The sequence below is a fragment of the Xenopus laevis genome, chromosome 7S (genome assembly GCF_017654675.1).
Source record: "Xenopus laevis strain J_2021 chromosome 7S, Xenopus_laevis_v10.1, whole genome shotgun sequence".
In the NCBI taxonomy this organism is placed as follows: domain Eukaryota; kingdom Metazoa; phylum Chordata; class Amphibia; order Anura; family Pipidae; genus Xenopus; species Xenopus laevis.
The window spans coordinates 38,155,399-38,177,586 of NC_054384.1; the positions used below are offsets into that span (position 1 = coordinate 38,155,399).

The 22,188-nt window shown below is 38.2% G+C and overlaps 1 protein-coding gene across 5 annotated transcripts in view; it reads right to left on the minus strand.

The window, feature by feature from the left end:
• grid1.S (glutamate receptor, ionotropic, delta 1 S homeolog) overlaps positions 1 to 21,935 on the minus strand; it is a 547,369-nt gene extending 525,434 nt beyond the window's left edge. Inside the window, exons 1-2 of one of the 5 annotated variants that reach the window (XM_041571139.1) lie at positions 21,877 to 21,935; positions 2,307 to 2,462 (exon numbers count right to left, since the gene is read on the minus strand). Coding sequence is in view for 3 of the 5 variants with exons in the window: in XM_041571137.1 (XP_041427071.1) it covers positions 2,307 to 2,462; positions 11,959 to 12,037 (235 nt within the window). In the remaining 2 variants the exon portion in view is untranslated. Of the gene's footprint in view, positions 1 to 2,306; positions 2,463 to 5,455; positions 5,762 to 11,958; positions 13,071 to 21,427; positions 21,550 to 21,876 lie in introns of those variants that run through there. The other 4 variants (XM_041571138.1, XM_041571137.1, XM_041571136.1 and 1 more) reach the window with 4 other exon arrangements.
• Positions 21,936 to 22,188: the final 253 nt, after the last annotated feature.

Here is a 22,188-nt window from a genome sequence, read left to right on the forward strand (position 1 = left end):
ATTCGGTTACATAATGGTTTTAAGAGCTAAATGAAAGCACAATTTTATGGTTGCTGGCATGACTTATTATCCTTGGCTTCCGCAGGAATCCACATTTCTGCCTTAATCTTATCTATGGTATTGTCTGCTGTTTTTCCAGTGCAATGCAAAATCAGAAGTAAAGCTGTTCAATAAAGTGATGTTCAGCAGAAATGATGCCCATCTGTCTCGCTAACTCCAAAAGTACCTAAGTACTGACAGGACATAGTGTACAATCAATGAAAATAGCATCCTACTGAATTTTTCCTGAATGAAAGCACTCACTATCAGATCTCGCGGGGTAGTCATCCTCTCATTGCAATAGGGCCTGCCACTGCTTAACCCTCTGTAACAGGTACCATCAAATCAATTGCTATAAGATAACATAGGTGCTATCTGTTGCTCTGAAAAATATCAAATCTTTGGAATTTTGTGTCTGAAAATTCCAAGGTAATAAATATAAAGAAAACACAAATACCACATACACCCATTTGTGCATGATTGCAAGGAACCACAACTCAGTTGCCATATTGCTTGCAGTAGCTCAGTTATTTATGGTTAAGTGGATATTATGTATACCTAGATTAGATGTATAAGCAGGTTATAATTACTCATAATTATTGATTTCAGTCATGTGAGTTAAGGTTGAACATGTCATACCATGAAGACATTGGAATATATTAAAGTTAACTTTGGGAAACAAAGTACTGTATGCAAAAACAGTTGACTACAGTCCAGTGATATACACTGTAATTTGCTCTTAAAGGGGTTGTTCACCTTTAAATTAACTTTTAGTATGATTTAGAGAGTGATATTCTGAGACCATTTGCAACTAGTTTAAATTTTTTGCTATTATTTGTGTAAACTGGTTCCAATTGTCCCTAGCAACCATTCATTTGAACAAGGAACTGGGGTATAAACAGTTTCTATGACTAGAAATATAAGTAATAAAAAGTAGGAATAACAATAAAATTGTAGCCTTCCAGAGCATTTGTTTTCTAGACACGGTCAGCAACCCCTATTTGAAAACTGTAAAGAGTCAGAAGAAGGCAAATAATAAAAAATTAAAAAATGAAGGCCAATTGAAAAGTTGTTTAGAATTAGTTATTTTACAATATACTAAAGGTTAGCTTAAAGGTGAATCATCCCGTTAATTTTTGTCTACCTCTGAGTAAAAGTTCATTCCCCTGCTCCAACTTCCGCTAAGCATGTGAAATAAAAACAGTGGGAGTATGGAGAAACGGAGACCATGGAGGCATATTTTAGTCCATACAGAATTCAGGGATCCCAGACAATTGGCAGGATTAGGCTAAATGCTGTATTTAAATAGACGACCTTGAACCACTCCTTTCTATCTTTTGAGCAGAAACAGCTTGCCAAGCATTTCCTGCAGTTTCTTCTCTGCTCTGAAACAATGAAGGATCTCTCCATGATTTATCATCCTCTGTTTGCTCAGTGCACAAGTTTCCAATAACAAGACACAAATAAGGGTTATAATCAGTTTTATAGGCTTTTCTGTGTAATTCATTAAGTTATGCTGCAATGAAACTGGGAAAGGCGTAGGTCTTGCTGCTGTCAAAATCTCCTTAACCCTTTTGTTCAAGTGATAATAAACAGCAAAATCATTGGTTGGAGAGAAATGAAACAAATCTCAGTGGCTGGGAGTACAGGGTCTTTTTTTTTTAGACAGAGCTTTTCTTGTAACACAGCGCCCACCTTTGGCAGAACAAAAGCCTTTCAACCTCATGCTGTCAGCAAAATGAAAGAGCAATACAATGCTGTCTCTGTATTGCACACTCAAGCTCTTTCCTTATTTGGGATTTCCTCTGTGTATCTGTGCTGAAACTTGCAGCTGTGCTGACCTCCTTAGATGAACTAACTGAACCCACATAAAAGCATCATCTACACTTGTCAATATACTTCTGTTCACAGCCATTAAACACATACTGTATACAATCCAATGAAACTCCTTATTCTGCAGGAGACAGATTTTTACTATGGCGCAGTGTGTCTAGAATTTTACATGCAGGCACCATATAAAACATGCTAGTGATTTATTTGCAAGTGACCTCTCACAGGTAAAATCAATAAAAAAAATTGAATTCAAAACAATTTTTAAACATGTAACAAGAATTTGCGACGTGAAAAGTTGCAGTATGGCTGCACTGAAGCAAACCAGCTTTCGGAGTGAGGGTAGATCAGAGGGTCAAGGCTTAATGTTAAACATCAATGATACACATTCTGAGAGTACTGCACTTGGTGCCACAGGTTGCACAGACCAATCCTACCTTCTTGAACTGCTTGGAAGGGGTTATTGGCTTCTATAAACTTGATGGAGTAGGTGATCTTTTCACTCTGTAATATGTCGTCATTCAGGCTTAAATCTGACACTGCCAGCTGGAAAATTTCATCGTCCTTGACAGCATTTTCTTCAAATATTGCACCTATTGAGATACATTTTATGCAGTAGAAATATTAGCATTGGTTTTGTAGTTTTGTCACGATCATTTCTATACTTCTGTATTTTGATGAGTGAAATGCCCTATTCTGATGTTCTGACTTTTACAGTACAGAATATCTGTGTTAATATACCATCCCTCCAATAGCTTTGACATCATGCATTTATATACTGTAGTTAATGTACCTTCTAAGTACTTGGTTAGTGCAATTTTCCTCCAATTCCTTTTACACTTGACATTTTACATTAGGATAACATACCTCCCCAACTTTTCATAGTTTGGGGTTGGATAGTTGGAAGCACATCCTGCATCTCTGAAATTCAATGCTTGTCTAAATACCATGGACAGCGACCATTCGCACTGCACATTGTTGCACTACATTACACATGGTATAGAAACTCTAACTTTGAGTTTTGGAATTCCAATTCCATTTTCGAGGGGCAAGATGAGCTGCTTCTCCTAAGACAGCATTTCAAGCCAGTTAGGAATTCAAACAAAGAAACCCACTGTCTGCTACCCGTTTTCATTTAGTAGCAAAACATGGTAGCTACTATAAATTGATTCAAAGATAACACTAATGGACATTACAATTTAGAATAACCACAATCTATATGCCATATTGATTTTTTTTATTTTCACTGTAAATAAAGCCAACATGAATAATAAAATACTGGCTGCACCTAGTTGCTTATGCACCTAGATATCTATGCAATTAGCTTGGGAGACCCTGGATACCTCTCATTAAAAGTATTGTGCAGGCAGCTGACTTTATTTATGACTGTATAATATCTCCCTTGGGCCCAGTCATTTTATTGAAGTGTGGCCTCAGATCTGCCATTTACTAAGCACTGCGTCTTGACTCTGCATCAGTAAATCACACGCTGAGGCTAAAAAAAAAGGGAGAGTTTCTCTGTTTGAGTCTACTTGTGCTCTCATATGCAGACAGTGCTGCTTTTTAGGTTTATCAAGCAATATAAATGAGTATGTTTCCTTTAAATATACTCAGTTTATTTGCCCCTCATCCCAGGTGATTCTCGATCACTCAGGGATATTGCACGTTAAAATCTCAAGAGGATCCAACCTTCTCTATTAAAGAATGTTAATAAAATGGCTATGGATAGATTCAATTCAGCATTTGATTAGTAGATTCACCCTTCGCCCTTGTGATGTGAGAAAGCTCATTGCAAACACAATGTGTATATTACAGGTTTGTACTTTGGGTGAAATTGGGTAATAAAGCACAAAGCAGTATAGGACAGAACATTACTATATCCACTTGGAGACACATCCCAATCTACTGCTAGCTAAGCTATCATGCTTATGGAGCACAGTGGACAAACTTGTTCCTGTCTAATTTTAATAGATCTGCAATGCTGTCTGCCTGGGCTTGCTCACACCACCTACTCGTGGATTAAGGCATAAGTGAGGTCAAGTATCCTACCCCCAGCCTAAAGCATGGCTCATCCCAGTCTCTTAAGAGGAGATTCTCAGCACACAGAATCACAGACACATCACTCTTTTCATCCCTTTCCATAGAAACATGCTTTTTATCTGTGTCTGCTTATCTCACCCTGTCTCTCGACCCCTCCCTTCCATCTGCTTTATCTCCCATCAGGGGACCTATGTTACCTTTACTCTACAAGCCAATCAAACCTGGATTGAGCCCTTGAATCACAGCAGACAAAGTGGGAGAAAGTACAGGAGGGCCTTACCTTCAATGTGAAAGACATGCTTCTGACAGTTTTCTGTTAGACATGCTTCTGACAGTTTTCTGTTATTAAAGCAACAATGATGCCCAGCAGTTTGACTTTCAAATGATGTGTATGGCCCTTCTGTACTTTGTATGACCTACCTAATTTGTCAACAGAAGGTGTCACAGACAGATTGTAATTACATATAGAAATATCACCTTCTTTCTGTAAGACAAACAGCAGGAAGGCCAAGCACAGTGCTTGAAAGGCATACTTCTAGAGGCACTTGCTATTTGTGGGACAGAAAGTGTGCCCAGCAATCATATATTTTTTTCAAGCAATGTCCGTGACCCTGTATAAACATAGAAGGTTTAGTGTAGAAAGGCCTAATGAATCTCCTGGAGCTACTACTCAATCACTGTAGAGTGTAGTAGCAAGGGATACAAGAGTGAGCTGCTTAATATGAGATGAAAAAACATTTTCTAGTTAGATGCTGATGGAAGCAAAGCAGTCATACAGACAGCTGGGGGCAATGGGGCATATGCAAATGGGAGAAGCTTGATACAGGTGCACAAAGAAGGGAGGAGTCAAGGCCCAAACTGTGAACCGGAGTCCATAACCCTATAGCTACACCCCTGTCCTCAATATACCTAATGTGTTACCCAGAAAGCAACAGTTATATAGGATACTGTCATGCATTGCATACAGTTTTATGCATGTTACTAACCAGAGGAAGCCTTTCCTTTCTGTTTCACTAAAACATACTGAGAAATTAAAAGTTTTAAGTCCACTCACTGCTTTCTGCTTTGTCTTCCTCATTAATATCCAAAACACAGCAGGGAGATGCACTCCAGCCCTGTTTTAAGAAATCAATTTGCATGAGACTTCTCACCATTAATGAGGGGGCATGTCATATCCCTTGACCCTTTACTACTAAACTAATTCATGATGCTGTCCAACACCATCCACATTGCTGTCTTGTGTGGTGCTACTTTTCCTTGTTACAAGCAAACAAGTTTGCAACAATCCTACCAGCAGCAGTACACACTAAACTAGCAATCATTTCCATGGATTTCAGATTGCCCTTGTGCATCAATACAGTTAGCAATAGAATTTTCTCTCATTGCCCCATACAACTTTACATCAGACACTGCTACAGTAGAGAGCTACATCAAATCTTAGCCTGAGTTCAAGCCTCTGCCACCTCTGTAGTTTTTTAGGATCTAGATACCCTACCCCTTTTGCCTTAGTAAAAATTATCATTCCATTCACCCGGTCCTTTCTTACCAATGTGAATGATGGAGTCCGCCCGCACTGAAAGGCACTGAAATATCCATGGGAAAAGACAGAACATCAACACTTCCATTTCCAGCCTTGCAGACAGCACATCAGCTTGAATTTGTTACTGGTACAGAGGTATAAAAGATGAAAAATCTCTCCAGTGATAGCAAACAAAAGAGATGAAATAATGAGGGTAGCACAAGGTAAATCCTGTATGTTGCAGAATGTATTAGATTATCATAACCAGGGAAAAGCATAGACTTGCAGCTCTCTCCAACACAGTGTGTGTCTCAGACCCAACAAACAGCAAACTGCGGAGGATCCCCCCCCTCCCTCATCCTCTCCTACCACGTGATTGCAGAGACTCACCACTCAATATAGTCTTGGGGAAAACACTGAGAGATGGAGAGATGAGCTCAGATGAGAAACAGAGAAGCTCAGTTTCACATGAGCTTCTAACAAAAAGCTTTATGGTGATGAGGAGGAAGGATTTCACGGATTCTCCACACATAAACTAGACCGAAGTGAAGAGTAAGGAGAAATATTTGAGACTAGAAGTAGGAAACTATTTCCTCTTAACCTAAACAGACTATGTAACATGACACAAGCTGGCAGATGAGAAATAAAAGGAGCATATACTGTATTTAATGTATGAATTACAAGGAGAGAGAGATTTGATTAAGCGCCCAGACAGGGAGGTTAATGTAAACCCTTGCACATGATATCTACAAAGTCTTTCATTAAAACTCAACAGAGCATAAAAGTTTAGGTTGAGCTTTATTTTAGAAACAAAAGATTTTACAGGCTACTTTGTATTTAAGCAAAATGCATGGCCCTTCAACACTTTGCCTTACACAAGAGGACAGGAGAGCATACTGTTACAGTTAATTAACACACTGCTAGTGGGAGTAACCAACTGTTGGTTTGCAGTTTATCAACACAGCCAGTTGGAAAGGCACATGTAAACAATTATTTATTGGGGTTGTTGTTCCATTATATACTGAATGATTTGCTTGACGGTCAGTGTGCATTTTTTTTTACTGGAATTACTGTTTAGTTATATATTTTTGGGTCCGTAAGTCATTGTATCATTTCATTAAATTATACTTTCCCCAGGTAGAGGAAAATGGTAGATCATATAATGTAAAAACATTGGGCAAATACTTTTATAGCTAAATCATAAATAGCATGCAAAGACAATGTTATAATAGATGTATAAGAGGGGGGTTTAATTGCTGGTGCTTCTCTTTAAAGGGATAAAAATAAACAGTCTTGGATCAAATGAATCCAAAATTTTCCTGACACTACTACAACTTCCAGCATCTGCTCCAATAGTTGTAGAGTACAACTGGAAGCTGTTTTGGGCTCCATCTTATGCATTTATTTATTTGCATGGTGTATGTTTATGATAAAATCTTTTTACTTCACACAAGTTTCTCAAAGTTAGTGCAATTTAGAGACAGTTGTTGAAAAACTAAGCAAAGAAGGCTGGGGACAACAGCAGGACAGAAGAATTGTTTTCCAATATGGAGAAATATCTTCTCTACCCTTGGGGCCAATACAGGGGTGTAATACTAGTGGCTGATTTACCACTGGTTGTATTATTTTACCAAGCAGTAATAAATATTGAAGCTAATTAAAAACAAAATCAGTCTAGATTTACACATGCATTTTGTTGAAATAAATTCAGTTTGGAGGATGGATTTAGCTGCTCAAAGTTGGAGAAAATGTTCTGACAAAATTCAGGGAGCATTTCAGCATACAACACATAAATCATAAGCAACCTCTGTACTCACGATACTTCTTTGGGGGATTGCTCAGCCTCCTGGTTTTCCTCAATCACTGACAGACTCTTAGTCACTTGGTCATGGGCTCCTTCTGAACCTTGCAGTTGCAGGTAGCACCCCCAGCCCCTCCAGGAGTTCCTCACACGGGCACAAAGCCTTCATGCTCTGTGCCCTGCTCAGAAAGAGCTTCCTAACAGTCTCACTAGAATTAAATACTTCTCCACAGGACAGCCTTTCTGTGGAAAGTGAACACCAGTATGTGAGCTGGATTTAAGACATGGAGTAACTGCTTGTTCCTTCCATAATACTCCAGCTTCCAGCACCTGACAGCGAAAGTCTTCACATTTCTAGGAGCTTAAATGTCCATCTATGGAGAACTTGAATGGAAAATTCACCTTTTATACACTTTTCTTTAGTCACTCTACCACAAGGAATATTATTTATCAAAAGGATTCATTTACACCAGCTTAGATAAAATCAAGTGCACCATCTTTTTAATACAGGCTAATAGCAAACCAATCAAAAACAAAGTCTTATTAAATGGGATAATTTGGAAAATAGGATTGCTATATTTTAAGGTTTCCAGAAAATATGTCCCATACCCTTCTATATTTATCTCCTACCTATTTGTTATACATTTCACATGTTGTATTAATACACAAACTCAATTAACTTCAACGTTATTTTGGGCAGATATTTTACAGATTTCCTAAGGGAAGAATAATTAACACAACCTCTGCAGTGAACAAACAAACCTGACCTACAGTATTTGTGAATATTGTAACACAATTACTTTAAATGAGTATGGGGGTTATAAACATAAAATGTGCAAATTCTTGGCCATTCTTTCAGCTAATCCATCAGTGTTTTGTTTTTTATTGTTAAGAGATCATTATTGACTAGTTAGGCCTAATCTAAATCAGGTGAAGTTCCAGAACGTCTGACCTTTGCAATAGTCAACTGTGCAGCAACATTTGCATGATCTGCATGGAAACGTCATCAAATAACATCTGAAATATGCAACACACACAATAAGGAATTTTGGAACCAAGTTCTGTGGTCCATTAAAACCAAAATTGAATTCCAGCTACAATCGCCAACGTTATAGATAAAAAAAGAATCTGAGGAAAAGAAAACCCTGGCAACTGATAAGCATGGGGGGGGGGGGGCTCTGTGGCAGCCATAGCCATAGGAAATAATGGGTGGACAGAGAAACAAAAGCATACTAGTAAGTATCAACAAATTTTGGAAGTTCATTCCAACAGCCAGTCCACAGATGAATATTTTTGAAAAATGTTGGGTAGATGCCAAACATGCATGAAAGATGAAGAATGTTTCTGAAATACAAGCATACTGCAAGGAACAGTGGGAAAAAACAGTTAGCTACAATAATTGTTTGAAGGCTCTGATTGCTAACAAAATTGATGTTTAACAACAGGGGTGGACAAACTTTTAAACATAACTATGTTATGTTCAACCAAAAGTATGTGGATACTCTGTCTAAAACAACATATCCTCAGTTTGAATACTCACTGTTCAGCTTCAAACGGTTTCTGGAAGCAATATCTGCAGAACAACTATTTGAAGGGTGCTTGGGGTTGTATGGGTGATTGGAGGTTAACCAACTTAACATCACTAAAAACAATGCCAAGAATCATCTGCAGTGCTACAAAGGTCACCAACTGAAGCACTAGGAAATGCATCCTCTGGAGTGATAAATGGAGTGTCAGCAATCTGACAAAAAAGTCTGGGTTTGGCAGATGCCACTACCTGCCTAGTTGAATGATGACAATGGTAAAGTTTTGCATGAACTATGCTTTGTGCTTTGTGACAACAGTTTGGGGAACAATCTTTCCTGTTTAAGCACAATAATGCCCCCATTCAAAACGGAGGTCTACAGAGAACAGGTTTGCTTAAATGAGAGTGGGAGAACGTAATTGGCCTGCACACCTGTGGGCTGAATTAGTACTGAAAGCCAATTCTTAAGTAAAATATCAACTCTGGGCAAATTTGCCCATGGGCAGTCAATGGGTTACCATGGGTTACTGCCCATGGGCAAATTTGCCCAGTTTTGATAAATGACCCCCATTGTGCCATGAGACATGGTTTAAATTTTTTTAAAGTTTATTAAGTTATTATAGATCACTTTGTGATGCACTCTAAAGGGCAGGAAGTATATAGTGAAATAATCCAGTATGAACCTATTGTGAACTGTTTAATGAATTTTATATGCCAGATCTTTGTGCTTAGATTTAAATGTAGGTATACTTTAATGCTGAAGGCTCACTTAAACTTAGGTTTGTGTATAGTCTGGAGGCTTTATTATCATTCTCTCGCATTCAACTCAGTAATAAGAGCCCAACACTATAAAGACAAGATCCTGCAAGTAAACAGGAAACACAAGTGAACAACAGAACCAAATAACTTCAAACCTAATGACGATGTAAACCTAATTACATCTTCATTCTCCAAGGCCTTAACTTTCTATGCACTATGGCCCATCAGTTTCCATTATTATTAGTTTCATCTGTTTAATACTTTTTAGAAAGTAATACTGACTTAACAATGGATAGAATAGAAAATAAAGGCGTTGTTCGGAATGCTGTGTTAATAGTTCCAGCACTAAAAAGCAATTCTTCATGACCAGAAGCACTGGAGATTAAACTAGAACAGCAATATCAATGCTCATTGTTTTTGAGCTCTAATCACAGGTGGTGGGGAACCAATAATACACTCTATTGTATTTAATATGTGATGCATTCAAACATACCTTGAATGTGCGCACTGCAGGGGGTACTATTCTTTAAAAGTGAAATTATTGAGTCTTTCAGTCCTTTGAACATTACAATGTCCATGTGCATACAGTGCAGGTACATTATTATCTTGTACACTATTAAAAAAATAAACCTCCAATTGACACTTTGTCAATGCAGACTTGAATGCTGCGCAGTTTTAACACATATTAAAGGCTTTAATTAGCAGCACTCATGTATGTAGCCTAAGCAGTATTAAAATATTCTATAATCATATACAAACATATTTCAGACACTCTATATATTATATATCAGCTGCAGTTCTGATACCATATCCTAACACTCTCTGATTGCAGTTGTTTGATTATTTACAAGAATGGGTTACAAAAAATGATTTGCAGCATTGTAGAGCACAGGAGAAGTAAGCTAGAGAATATGCAGGAACCTAGCTCACTGAGGACATCTGATGACAGAACATAAAAATACAATTTTTAAAAAATCAAAGCTGTGATATGTTAATAAAACAGTGAGAAAGTTTAAAGGTTGCATGCATACTGGGAATCCATGTAATTTATTGTCGGGGAGACTCCTGTGTTATTACTTGATGGAATTTCTGTGCTATCTTATGCTGGGGGGCACTGGCATTACTGAGGCATTATATGCTGGGCATAACTGTGCCATTATATACAGAAATTACTGCACAACTATATGTTGCAGGCAATTGGACTACAATGTGTTGGGGTTGTTGTTGTAATAAGCTGCAATTCCGGATCATTCCATACTGGGGTAACTCTGAAATTCCAATTTGTGGTCACTATGCAACACTATGTTACTAATAACAGAAGGGCCATGTTTTTTTTTACATAAACAGGCCATCCCTGCAACAAATGGCACTTGCTTTTGGGACACTATTGTTTGTCCTAGACACACAAACTGCCCCAGTACTATGAATCAATGATTATGCATGACTCTTCTGTACATCTTCTCACCCGAGCTATCTTCAGTATATTCATCTTACAAACAGTGCTGAATTGTCAACAAGTATATTTCTGCCCCACAAGCAGGGTGCAGCATGGTCTAGCATTATAGACCTTTGTACAATGTTGTAGGGTCCAAAGTTAGAGATACTGTTGGACTGCAGGTGAATCCATTAATAACATTTTCTCCCTGCCTTTATCTAAACATAAAATGCTAAGTGTAGCATATCTTAATAAACCTCCTGATGTTCTAGTTACCACTACGGCAATACTAAGAGAGAAAGAGGGTCAGCATGAGAGGAAGAAGCACTTGTTGGTTATATATGGATGGAGACAAGGGAGACAGGCATTTTCTCAGGCTGAAGAGCTGGTGGAAGGAAGCTTGAGGAAGCTGCACTAAAAGGGAAGGGTACCAAGAGATGGCTGGCCACCTGCTGTCCTTCTGTCCAAAACAGATTTCATTGTATCACCTGCTAAGCAACAGTTATGAAGAGTACTGCAATGTATCATTATTTTAGGTGACATTTTTATGGAAGAACAGCATGTTCCTAAGTAGAGCCAGCCTATCTCTTCATGCAACCAAAGCATACTAATAAGACACTGAAAAGTTCTTAAAGCACTTCCTGCCCTGTCTTTCCCAAATGTATCCATTCTCTTTACCACAACATACAGTTCAAGCTCTGTTTTTGACATACAAATAAATGCTGCCCATAGTGCTGTTTTGCAGGTCATTCTCCTTGTTACAAACAAGCTAACACTCATTTCACCAAGAGTGTACATTAAGCTATCAACAGTGCATTTCAATGGATTTTAGTCTGATCTTGTGCAATTATCAGTCAAATTTTCATTCATTGCCCCATACAATAAACTTAATATCATACACTGCTATAATAGATGGCTACACCGTATCCTAGCACAAGTTCAAGTCGTTTTTTAAGAAGCAACATATCCTTCCCCCTTTCCCTTAGTGAGCATTATTAGTCCTTTCTTACCAATGTGAATGATAGAGTCCGCCCGCACTGAAAGGCACTGAAATATCCAGGGGAAAAGACAGAACATCAACACTTCCATTTCCAGCCTTTCAGACAGCACATCAGCTCGGATTTGTTAGTGGTACAGAGGTATAAAAGAAGAAAATCTCTCCAGTGATAGCAAACAAAAGAGATGAAATAACAAGAGGAACACAAGATAAATCCTGTATTTTGCAGTATGTATTAGAAAATCTTAGCCGGTGAAAAGCTTAGACTTTCAGCTATGTAACACTGTGTGTGTGTCTGAAACCCAACAAACAGCAAACTGCAGAGGACCCCACTCCCTCCTTCTCTTCTACCATGTGATTGCAGAGACTCACCACTCAATACTCAATATAGTCTTGGGGAAACAGTGAGAGATGGAGAGATGAGCTCTAATGTGAAACAGAGGAGCTCATTTTCACAGTAGCCCCTAACAAAAAGCTTTGTGGAGATGTGGGAGAAGGCTTCCAGGGACTCTGCACACATAGTCAGTGATCAGTAAGGGAGGGCAGAGCTGGAATACAGACTAATCTAGGCAACTGCTAGCTCTCAAACAGGGCAAGACTGTGAGAAAGGAACACAACTTGCCATCTGAAAGAATGGAGAAAGAAGATAAACATAATCTGGATTTATTGCATGGATTACAAGAGGATATTTGATTAAGCACTAAGGGAGTTATGTTAAAGGTAACCATTGCATGTGATGTGTACATAGCCTTTTATTAATACACACCATACCAGACAGGCTTAGCTCTTGCTCTGTGCAGCTTTCCACTTGCAATTCAGAGGGAGAGGAGTTACTTTTTTCTGGAAGGCACAACTTTCAAGATCCAGAGGCTGCAGCTGGCTGCATTGCTGTTTCAGACTGAACATTATTTTCATTGCTTTGGATTGTTCTATTAATTCTATAACATTTAACATTTAGTATGAGAAAACTGTCTTACAGACTTTGTACCTGACAGTCATTGTGGACAGTTTCACATTAGGAATGCTTTGGAAACAACACTACAGCTCGAAACTAAAATAATTTTGGTACAATCTTTGTCTCCTGGGAAACCTTGGGCACAGTCCTGGAGTTTGCACACAGAAGAGGGCACTACGTAAAGCCTCACATGTAAATGTTCTTGTGTTTGCAACATCCTTTTATCTTTTGCTTAATTTCCTTAAATGTCAAGCTGCTCTCTTTTTATCTGGTGACAGCGCATTTCACAAGTGCATAGCTACACTGAAATCAAACGCACTCTTCCTTTGGAACCTGTCGTGGCTGTGAAGACTAATTCTTTCATTAAAACAAACGAATCAGTGACTGCACAAGCATTCAGACGTGAGAAGCCTTTAAATATGCAGATCTTCGAAGAATCCCAAATTGCTGAACACTGATTAAAAACTGCAACACATATCTAGGGAGTACAGAGCAGGGTTGCTTGAAATCTTGGACTAATTAAACTGACGAGAATATTGGTTTATCGAGTGCTTTATCTGCATCATATGTATTGGTTTAATTTAATGTCACATGGATGTTTGTTTTGTTTAAAATTCCAGATTTATTTTGCACCTTGTTATGAATTTCCTGTGTATACTCCAACACAAAGAGCAAACCAGCTTCAATATTTTCAGCAATACACGCGAGTGCAATATGGTCCTTGCTTCATCATCAGGAAAAAACATAATTGCTGTTTCATAATCAGTGCTTAGCTATGATATCCCTTATTAGTAAAATTAGAACAGGCAGTTTGTGCTTTGAAAAAGCAAATCGGACTAGAAAAAAAATGTATATTTTTAAGATAAACCATTTGCCCACAACCTATATCTGCATCCTTTGTTTCCATACTTATAACTCCCCAGTAATCAAAGAAGAAGGGTTACTGAATCTTGTAAATGGTTCATGCTGTAAAAATGTCTGAGCTGTGTTTGCTGATCACTTTTAAGCTCTCTTCCTGGTTTCTCATAATGCACAATACAATGCCTGCAAGAGGTGGAACCCTTTATTAGCAGAGGTTGCATTGCAATGTGGCTTTGCATTTTCAGCTAGCTGGGTATGGTTGAATATGTGACAGTGATTATGAATGTATCTATATCTAAAATGTATAATTACAACTGCTTACTACTCCTGTCAATCTTTAAAGCCTTTAAAACTTAGTAACTGCATAAAGCCTCATACTGAATACTATCAGACACCACCAGCATACACGTTGTCTAAATAAACTGTTAGTCAAAGCAGAAATTTGTACATATTCATTGGATAAATGGGACTAGTTCTAAACCCCGAGCCTTATTCATAAAATAATAAGGCAGGCTCATGTGAAAGTTTTATTCTATTGTCTTGCAACAATAATATACAGTATTTCCATTAATAAAATGGCCCTAAAAAGCACTGATTTTCTGGAGTATTTTAAAAATAGGATGTATTACAAATTGGTAGACCTAATACAGCATTGCTTGGGACAGCAATAGAACAATGGCACCTTTTCGAAGTTGTGATGCAAACAATAAAGTGGACCACATTTATTACAGGAAGAAAAATTGCCTCTGCAGTAATCCTTACCTACCAATTATCACTGTCCATTCTAAAACAGGCTGACTACTGAGAGAAAATATTGGATTGGTTGCTCTGAGTTATGTCACTGTGCAATTGTCCCCAGTGCTAATACATTCAAATTGCAATTAAGAAAATTGCAAATCAGTATTTTCCCCTAGTAAGCAAGGAAAACGTAATTAAGATTAATAGAAAATGCTAGCATTGCGACTGGCAAGAAAAAAACATGCATCATAGGGAGCGTGCTGTGTTTTCATCCGACAGTCGGATAAATGTAGTTCTTTCATGCGATACTCCTTCACTTCCTGTTTCTTTACAACATCCGACATGTTGCATGGCGACGTGTCGGCACCAAATGCATCGTGGAGTTCCTCCCTAAGGTAGATGAGCTAGGACTTGTAAGTAATCAGTGTAATAAGTGAAAATAAGCCAATAATGCATGCAAAAACAATCAGACAGGTTAGAGAATGAAAAGGGCACTGCAGATAGCAAAATGAATCCAAAATTATTTGCTAAATAGGTACAGTAAATAGTGAAAAAAATTAAGGGGTGGGATCCGATCTTTTAGGATCAGAGGTGGGATCCAATCTTTAGGATCAGAGGGTGGTGAATTGGTTGATGAGAGCAGGGGAAAAAAACATGTTGTTTTATCTATTTACACAATGGAGAAACTAGCAAACTAAGATGTACTTTTAATAGACCTGATTCTAATACTATAACTATCGATGTGAAAGTAAAAATAGGTACAGGACTGGATAATATTCATTCAGGGGCTTTTAAACAGCGTAGGTCTGTGATTGCCAAGCTTATTTATTTAATATTCTAGAATTATTCGATGTCTGGTTCAGACAAATTGCCAAATTTATTATGTATCGCTATTAATCGAAAAAGGGATCCCATTCTCGACCTGAATCTACGAGCCTGCTAGTATTACATCATTGGTAGAAAAATGTTTGGAAGGGGTAACAGGGATAGAATACTTGAATACATTGCAAATCACAATACTTTGTTTGTGAAAGCATGCAGGGGTCTGCATTGTGTCCTTTGTTTTTTTAATCTAATTAGTAATGACCTTGAGGTGGGCATTGTAAGTAAGGCTATGCACTTTAGTTAGAAATAACATACACATAGTTATACACTAAGGGGCAGATTTATCAAACTGTGAGTTCAGAATTTAATAATGTTCTATTCATTCCTATTGGTTCTTTGGTAGCGTATTTATCAAAATGGTGAGTTCTAATTTTCACCCATATCCTTCTAAAAATCCCATAGGAATGAGATTAATTTTATATATCCCTGGTAAGGCCTCTCCTTGGTCAGTGCTAAATGCAAAAAACATACTACTTTTCACATTTAATTCTAGTTTTCTGGTACTTAGTTTCACTGAATAGTAAACACTTTCTGCATTCACCACTTTCACTGGCTAAATGCTTGTAATTTGGGTGCTATGAGCTTTCACAGTATTGGCAAGCCATGGTTCAAATTATCAAACATTGAAACTAGAACAATATGACATTCAGGAGTATTTTCCTTCTTTTTAATATTAAATAGTTATAGTTCATATGTGCATACTGTGCAAATAGTGTTGACAGGCACAACATTTTGGGGGCTCTTCCCATCTTCCTTCCAGATGAAATAAGGTGAAAGTCATTGCATTTGACTAAGAGGAAGCAGTGGCCTATTAAAACATTGTGCTCAACGGAGACCTTTATTTTATACCATGCATTTAAAATCTGTTAAGTAAGTTTTTGCATTGCATATGTGCAGTCATCCATGAGGTGCCTCAGAATTGAAAGCACAGATTTATGGATGGTGCACTTACCTAGGGTATGTGGGACAATGTTAGTTTATCAGAAAAAAACTGTTCATATTTACAGTATATGCAGTATAGGCCCTTAGATTTGAAATAGAACAACTTTTGCATAATGCATCTCGCAGTATTGGCAGACTCCACAACATGCTATTTGTATCATTAAATTGAGTATTTGCTAGAATTTAAAGCTTTTGGTACTTTGATCTTTGTTTAAAATTGTCTCATACAACAGAACCATCATTCCTCTGTTTAAACACTAGCTATAGAGGGAACAGATTTCATAGGATCCTACAAATCTCATTCTGTTGGTTGGTGTTGCATGCTATTGCATAGCAAGATCAGATAAAATCTGACACACAAAATCTGATCAAAATCTCCCATGTAATGTTACCTTTATACAGTCAAATGTGCTAAAAACGTGCATTATTTGGTTTCTTATGGTTGCTGCTGTCACTGATTCCCACAGCCAGTCCTCAAAGGGCACCAGTAGGAAATGATCCAAAGCTTGTGCTCAAGGAACCAGTTGGTTTAATCACTATGGCTGAGCACTGACTGATCCAGTTGTAGAATGATAATATTCCTGATATTCCCATAATACAGCAAGATGAACAGTGATTAAAAAGGTATTATGGGTTAATAATTTAAAAGTCTTGGGAAAATGATTACTACAGATTCATAAGTTAATATTTATTTTTGTTAAAGAGAAAGTGATAAAATAAAGATGTATGTAGGCAGCAGGGATGATAGAAAATTTACCAGGTTTCACCACAAAAAAACAAGACACCCCTTGACTTCAATGGGTGAAACAAAATTGTCAGCCATAGACTTCAATGAATTTGGCAAATTTTCAATGAAGCAAAACGGTCAATACCAGGCGTACTATCGATCTGATCAAGATACTCCAAAAAAGAGGTGAGCGGTCCTTGATTTTAAGCCTAGATGCCGAAAAGGCATTTCATAGACTTGACTGGATCTACTTATTCTTTTTATTAGAACATCTTAATCTCTCAGGCCCATACCTTGCAGCCATACATAACCTGTATAGCACTCCCTCCGCTCACCATAAACTCCCAGATTTATTTTGCAAGTCTATTCCAATTTTTAATGGGACACGACAAGGCTGCCCCCTCTCCCCTTTTGCTCCCCTTAAGCCTTGAGCATAGAGCCCTTGGAGGCAGCTATACGCCTTCACCCTGACATAAAAGGGGTCTATTTGTTGACAACGTTTTGCTGACCATATCAAATCCACACATCTCCCTACACACATCTCCCTATACCCATTGATAAATAAATATAGCAACATATCAGGCTAAAAACTAAATGTTGACAAATCAGAGGCCCTACCCTTGCATATCTCACAACAGGACTTAGAAGCCTTGAAGGACGCCTTCAAATATAAATGGAAAGATCACCTACCTGGGCACCCAAATCCATTTGAATTTTAAACCCCTTCTGCAGCAAACAAAGGCCCTCCTGGGAAAGTGGTCCAAATTAACTATTTCATGGTTAGATAGGGTGGCAGCCTTAAAGATGACCATGTTACCCAAATATCTATACTTATTTGAAACTCTTCCAGTCACAATTTCACCAGCTACGTTTAAGGACATCCAGTCTCAAATTCACAAAATTGTTTGGTCTCAACGAAGCCACAGAGTAGCTAAATCAGTGTTATTGAGACCAACTAAACTAGGGGGGTATTCCCAACATGCAAAAATATTATGAGGCCACTCAAACCAGGCACAAACATAATTTAAGCTCTACCAAGTCAACATTCCTACGCAACCATGCCTTCTTACCAGGAATGGAATCCTCGTTTTACACAAAGTGGACCAAATTTAATTTTTTCACAGTACGGGACTTATTAAATACACTTACCTACGAGATCTTACCACTTCAGGCGGTCCACGAAAAGCTCCCAGAAACAAAAATCAACCTTTTTGAGTATTTCCAAATCCGGAATTTCTTGGAACCCTACATTGCTCACTCTAAACTAAACCAACCCACGGCTTTTGAACTTTTAGCGGTGAACGGCCTACCATGAAAATGGTCTCATCACCAAAATCTACCAGCTACTCTCCCTCCCTTTGGAACCTACACAACAGAGACACAAATATATGGACAAATGGGATCAAGCTTTCCCACAAACAATAGCAGCTGCAGACTGGCCCTTAATCTGGGATAATGCCAAAAAGGATGGTCTCATGCATACAACAAAAAGAAAGCATCTACAAGATTTTAATCTTTTGGTACTACACCCCAGACAGGCTACACAAAATATTTCAAAACCACTCCCCCACTTGCTGGAGGAACTGTGGTGCTCGGGGCACTCTTCCACATATTTTTTGGGACTGCCCACTTATACAATCAATATGGAAGGAGGTGGTGGCTCTCATAAGTCATCTAATAGCTCTTTGGACCCAGTCACACTATTACTTGGTAAGCCTATACCCAAATTACGCAAATGTGATCAATCCCTGGTGAATAAAATCTTAATAGCTACGCGCCTAGCAATAGTCTCCAAATCAAAAGATCCTACATCACCCATTGGGCATTGCCTTTATGCAAAACAGGATGGAAAACTACCTCAGGGTTTGGTCGATGTGGGAACTGAGGGGCTTGGCCTCTACTCAATGAGTTGCCATCTTAAGAGGCTTTTCCACTTGCTCATCCCAAGCCTGCTATCCTCAAGAAATAGCCCATGTTTCAACTGTGCACATATGTCTAGTTTCATATTGCTCTTCCTGCTTTCCTTATTTACATGCCTTACTGTGTGTATACAACTGTTACTGGAAGTTTACATTGCCAATGCATTTATCTGTTCAGTTAGAACATCATATGTTCTTAATTTAACTTTTTATTTATTTCTTTTTTTCACTTGACAACAAAGTGTAACATATTCTTCTAACCAATGGGTGGTTACAAATATTTGTGATTCTTTTATTGAAAAATGCAAAAAGTTGCTTAGATTGTATAACATACTAAATGTAAAGATTCTATAACATACTTAATGTATAGGTTCACCTTTACTACTACATAAAGCTGAAACACCCATTTAATTAAAACAATGGGAAAAATATGTTTAGCACAAGCCCTCTTAAATGAAGAATTCTTGAAAAAGGAATATATTGCCCTTAAGGGTACAACTACATGAGCATCTTCAGCGTGATTCCGGCGGATCCGACGTGGTGCGCCAAAACGCAGGCGTCAAGTCAGATGCAACGAAAAATATAAAAAATATCTGATGTCGGATGCAGATGCAGCGTCTGCATCCGACAGTCGTGTCGGATGAATGCTGCGACACCATCCGACATTGCTATTGCTTAATTTATTTTCCATTGCATCCGACTTGATGCCTGCGTTTTGTCGCACCGCGTCGGATCCGCCGGAATCGCGTTGAAGATGCTCATATAGTTGTTCCCTTGAATTATGCTTTGGTGATCCTGGGTAGCTGGGTAAGCTACACACTCTGTTCAGAACATGATCAATTAGTAATTATGTGTCTGCTGCTGCAGAAGATGTTCTCAAGCTTACATGCTTCTCTCATATACTTCATAGTTGCTAACCCTTGGGACTTTACTTTCAGATTATGTAGCCTAACACATCAGAAAAGAAAATCAATCCTTAGGTTCAACAACAGAGCACGGATCATAGACTTCTACGTCTGAGAATGGTAGTTTCAACGTCTGTCATAAGGCTAGTAGTGCTTATTTAATTAAAGGCGATACATCAAAGGGCTGTACACAATTACTAGATGTTACAGTAATGCCATTATTGAGAGATATTTGTAAGGAATTCATTTTCTTTGTAAAACCCAGCTAATAACGAACAGCCCACTAGCCTTTTGCTGAGCTAAAACTCAAGATACAGGAAGAAGTGACTTCCAGGTGGAAGAAAGTAGGACTTGAAAATACACATTAAACAAAATTAATATCATTACATTGTATTGAAAGCACATTATTTTCTTTTGTGCCTATACCCACCACACCATATAAAACTACCAAATGCAGGTGAAAAGCATCATGGTGTCTGGTTGTACAGGAATGGGATCCATTACCTGGAAACCCGTTATCCATAAAGCTCTGAATTACAGAATAGGTGTCTCCTATAGACTCAGTTTTATCCAAATAATCTAGATTTAAATAAGATTAAAAATTATTTCCTTTTTCTCTGTAATATTTAAACAGTACCTTGTACTTGATCCAAACTAAGATATAATTAATCCTTATTGGAATGTTTACATGATTTTCTAGTAGACTTGTGGTATGAACATCCAAATTACGGAAAGACCCCTTATCCAGAAAACCCCAGGTACCAAGCATTCTGGATAGGGTCACTGACCTGGGCAAGAAAAAATAGATTAACTGGGAGGTTATATGTTTTATCTGGTTCTTACTATTACTATTACATAAAACACACAAACACAAAAAATGGAAAACTAACGCAATTTGTCTTCTAATGCAGCCCAAGTGTTTAACCCTCCTGTACTAGACTTGGGCAAGAGCGAGTGACATTACTAATACAATAGCACTGTCTAGTCTACACTGTAAGGGCCAAATTTCGGTTTTAACCAATGAGACTATAAATGTTATTCATGGAAAAAAATCGTCCCAGGTAACAATCAGTGCCAGATTTAGGCAGGGTGCTCACCTTGCATTATTACAGCCAGCACACAAACAGATACACAATTGAGTCTGCTTTGCTGCATCAGACACAATGGCAGTGAGCACAACTTGGAAGGTGGACACAATTAGGCTGAAATTAAAAAGGAGTTGTTGTATTATGGCTAAGTGTTTCTGAAACTGTACTTTGCCACTGCACTTGCGTTCATAAATTACCTCTTATGTGGGAATAAAAGCTCATATCGAGCTGGGACTGGGAGTAAAAAAAGCAGCCCTGAAAAAAAAAAATATCAAAATAATGTGGGACTTTGGTTGTCAGGGCTCACCATAAAAGGTAAAAAAGAAAATCGCGACCAGCTCCCCCCAAGTTAAAACAAACATTGGTGGCAAGCCCAAAAAAATTTCCAAAAAATTTAAAAAAACATTGTTGGCCAGGGTCTCTCGTTAAAGTAATGAAAAAAAGTGGTGATCAGTGGACTACCTTAAAATTTGGCAGGCTATCATCTTCCTTCTATGCAACAGCAGCTTCGGCTCCCATTCGGCTTATCAGCTTTGGCTCCATTCGAGAGGCTGCACTTCCCCAGCCCACTTAACCCTAAACTGATCAGTCCACCAGACATTTGCCTAAATAGCCAGATGGCCAAACAGGACCTGGAGTCCATTTTAGAGCACTCACAGTTGCAAGAGCATTAGTAATTTTCCCCTACAAGTATATTTGTATCCCCTGTGAGCAGGATCAGATTAACAAAGTCCATTTATTCTATACAGTTCTAGTCTGTGAGCAAACAGGATCATGAACAAAATTAAACATACAAGACCCTAGGCATACTTGGTCTCTTAACTAGTACACTGCGCATTTTCCTCTCTAATACCAGTCCCATACTAGGATATACTGCTATAAATAAAAGTATAACTCAAAGGAGGCTATACCTTCTCAGGGTCCTTTTCTTTAAGAAACCAGCAACACTCCAAATTATTTCCCTCTGCTCTCAGCAGCATGTAGCACATCACTAACTAATAATGACTCCAGATGAGAACATCCAGGGGAATTAACCCTTTTAGGACCATGGTACATTAGGGAGTATGAAATCTCACCTCAAGCTCTTCCCCAATTACCAGCTCACTTTTATGGAGCAAAATATTTGAAAACAAGGAGCTACTTCACACCAGCCTACCCAGTCTTTTAGTCTATAAAAACCTATAGTAGAAGTACATTTAGGGGCACATTTACAAAGCTCGAGT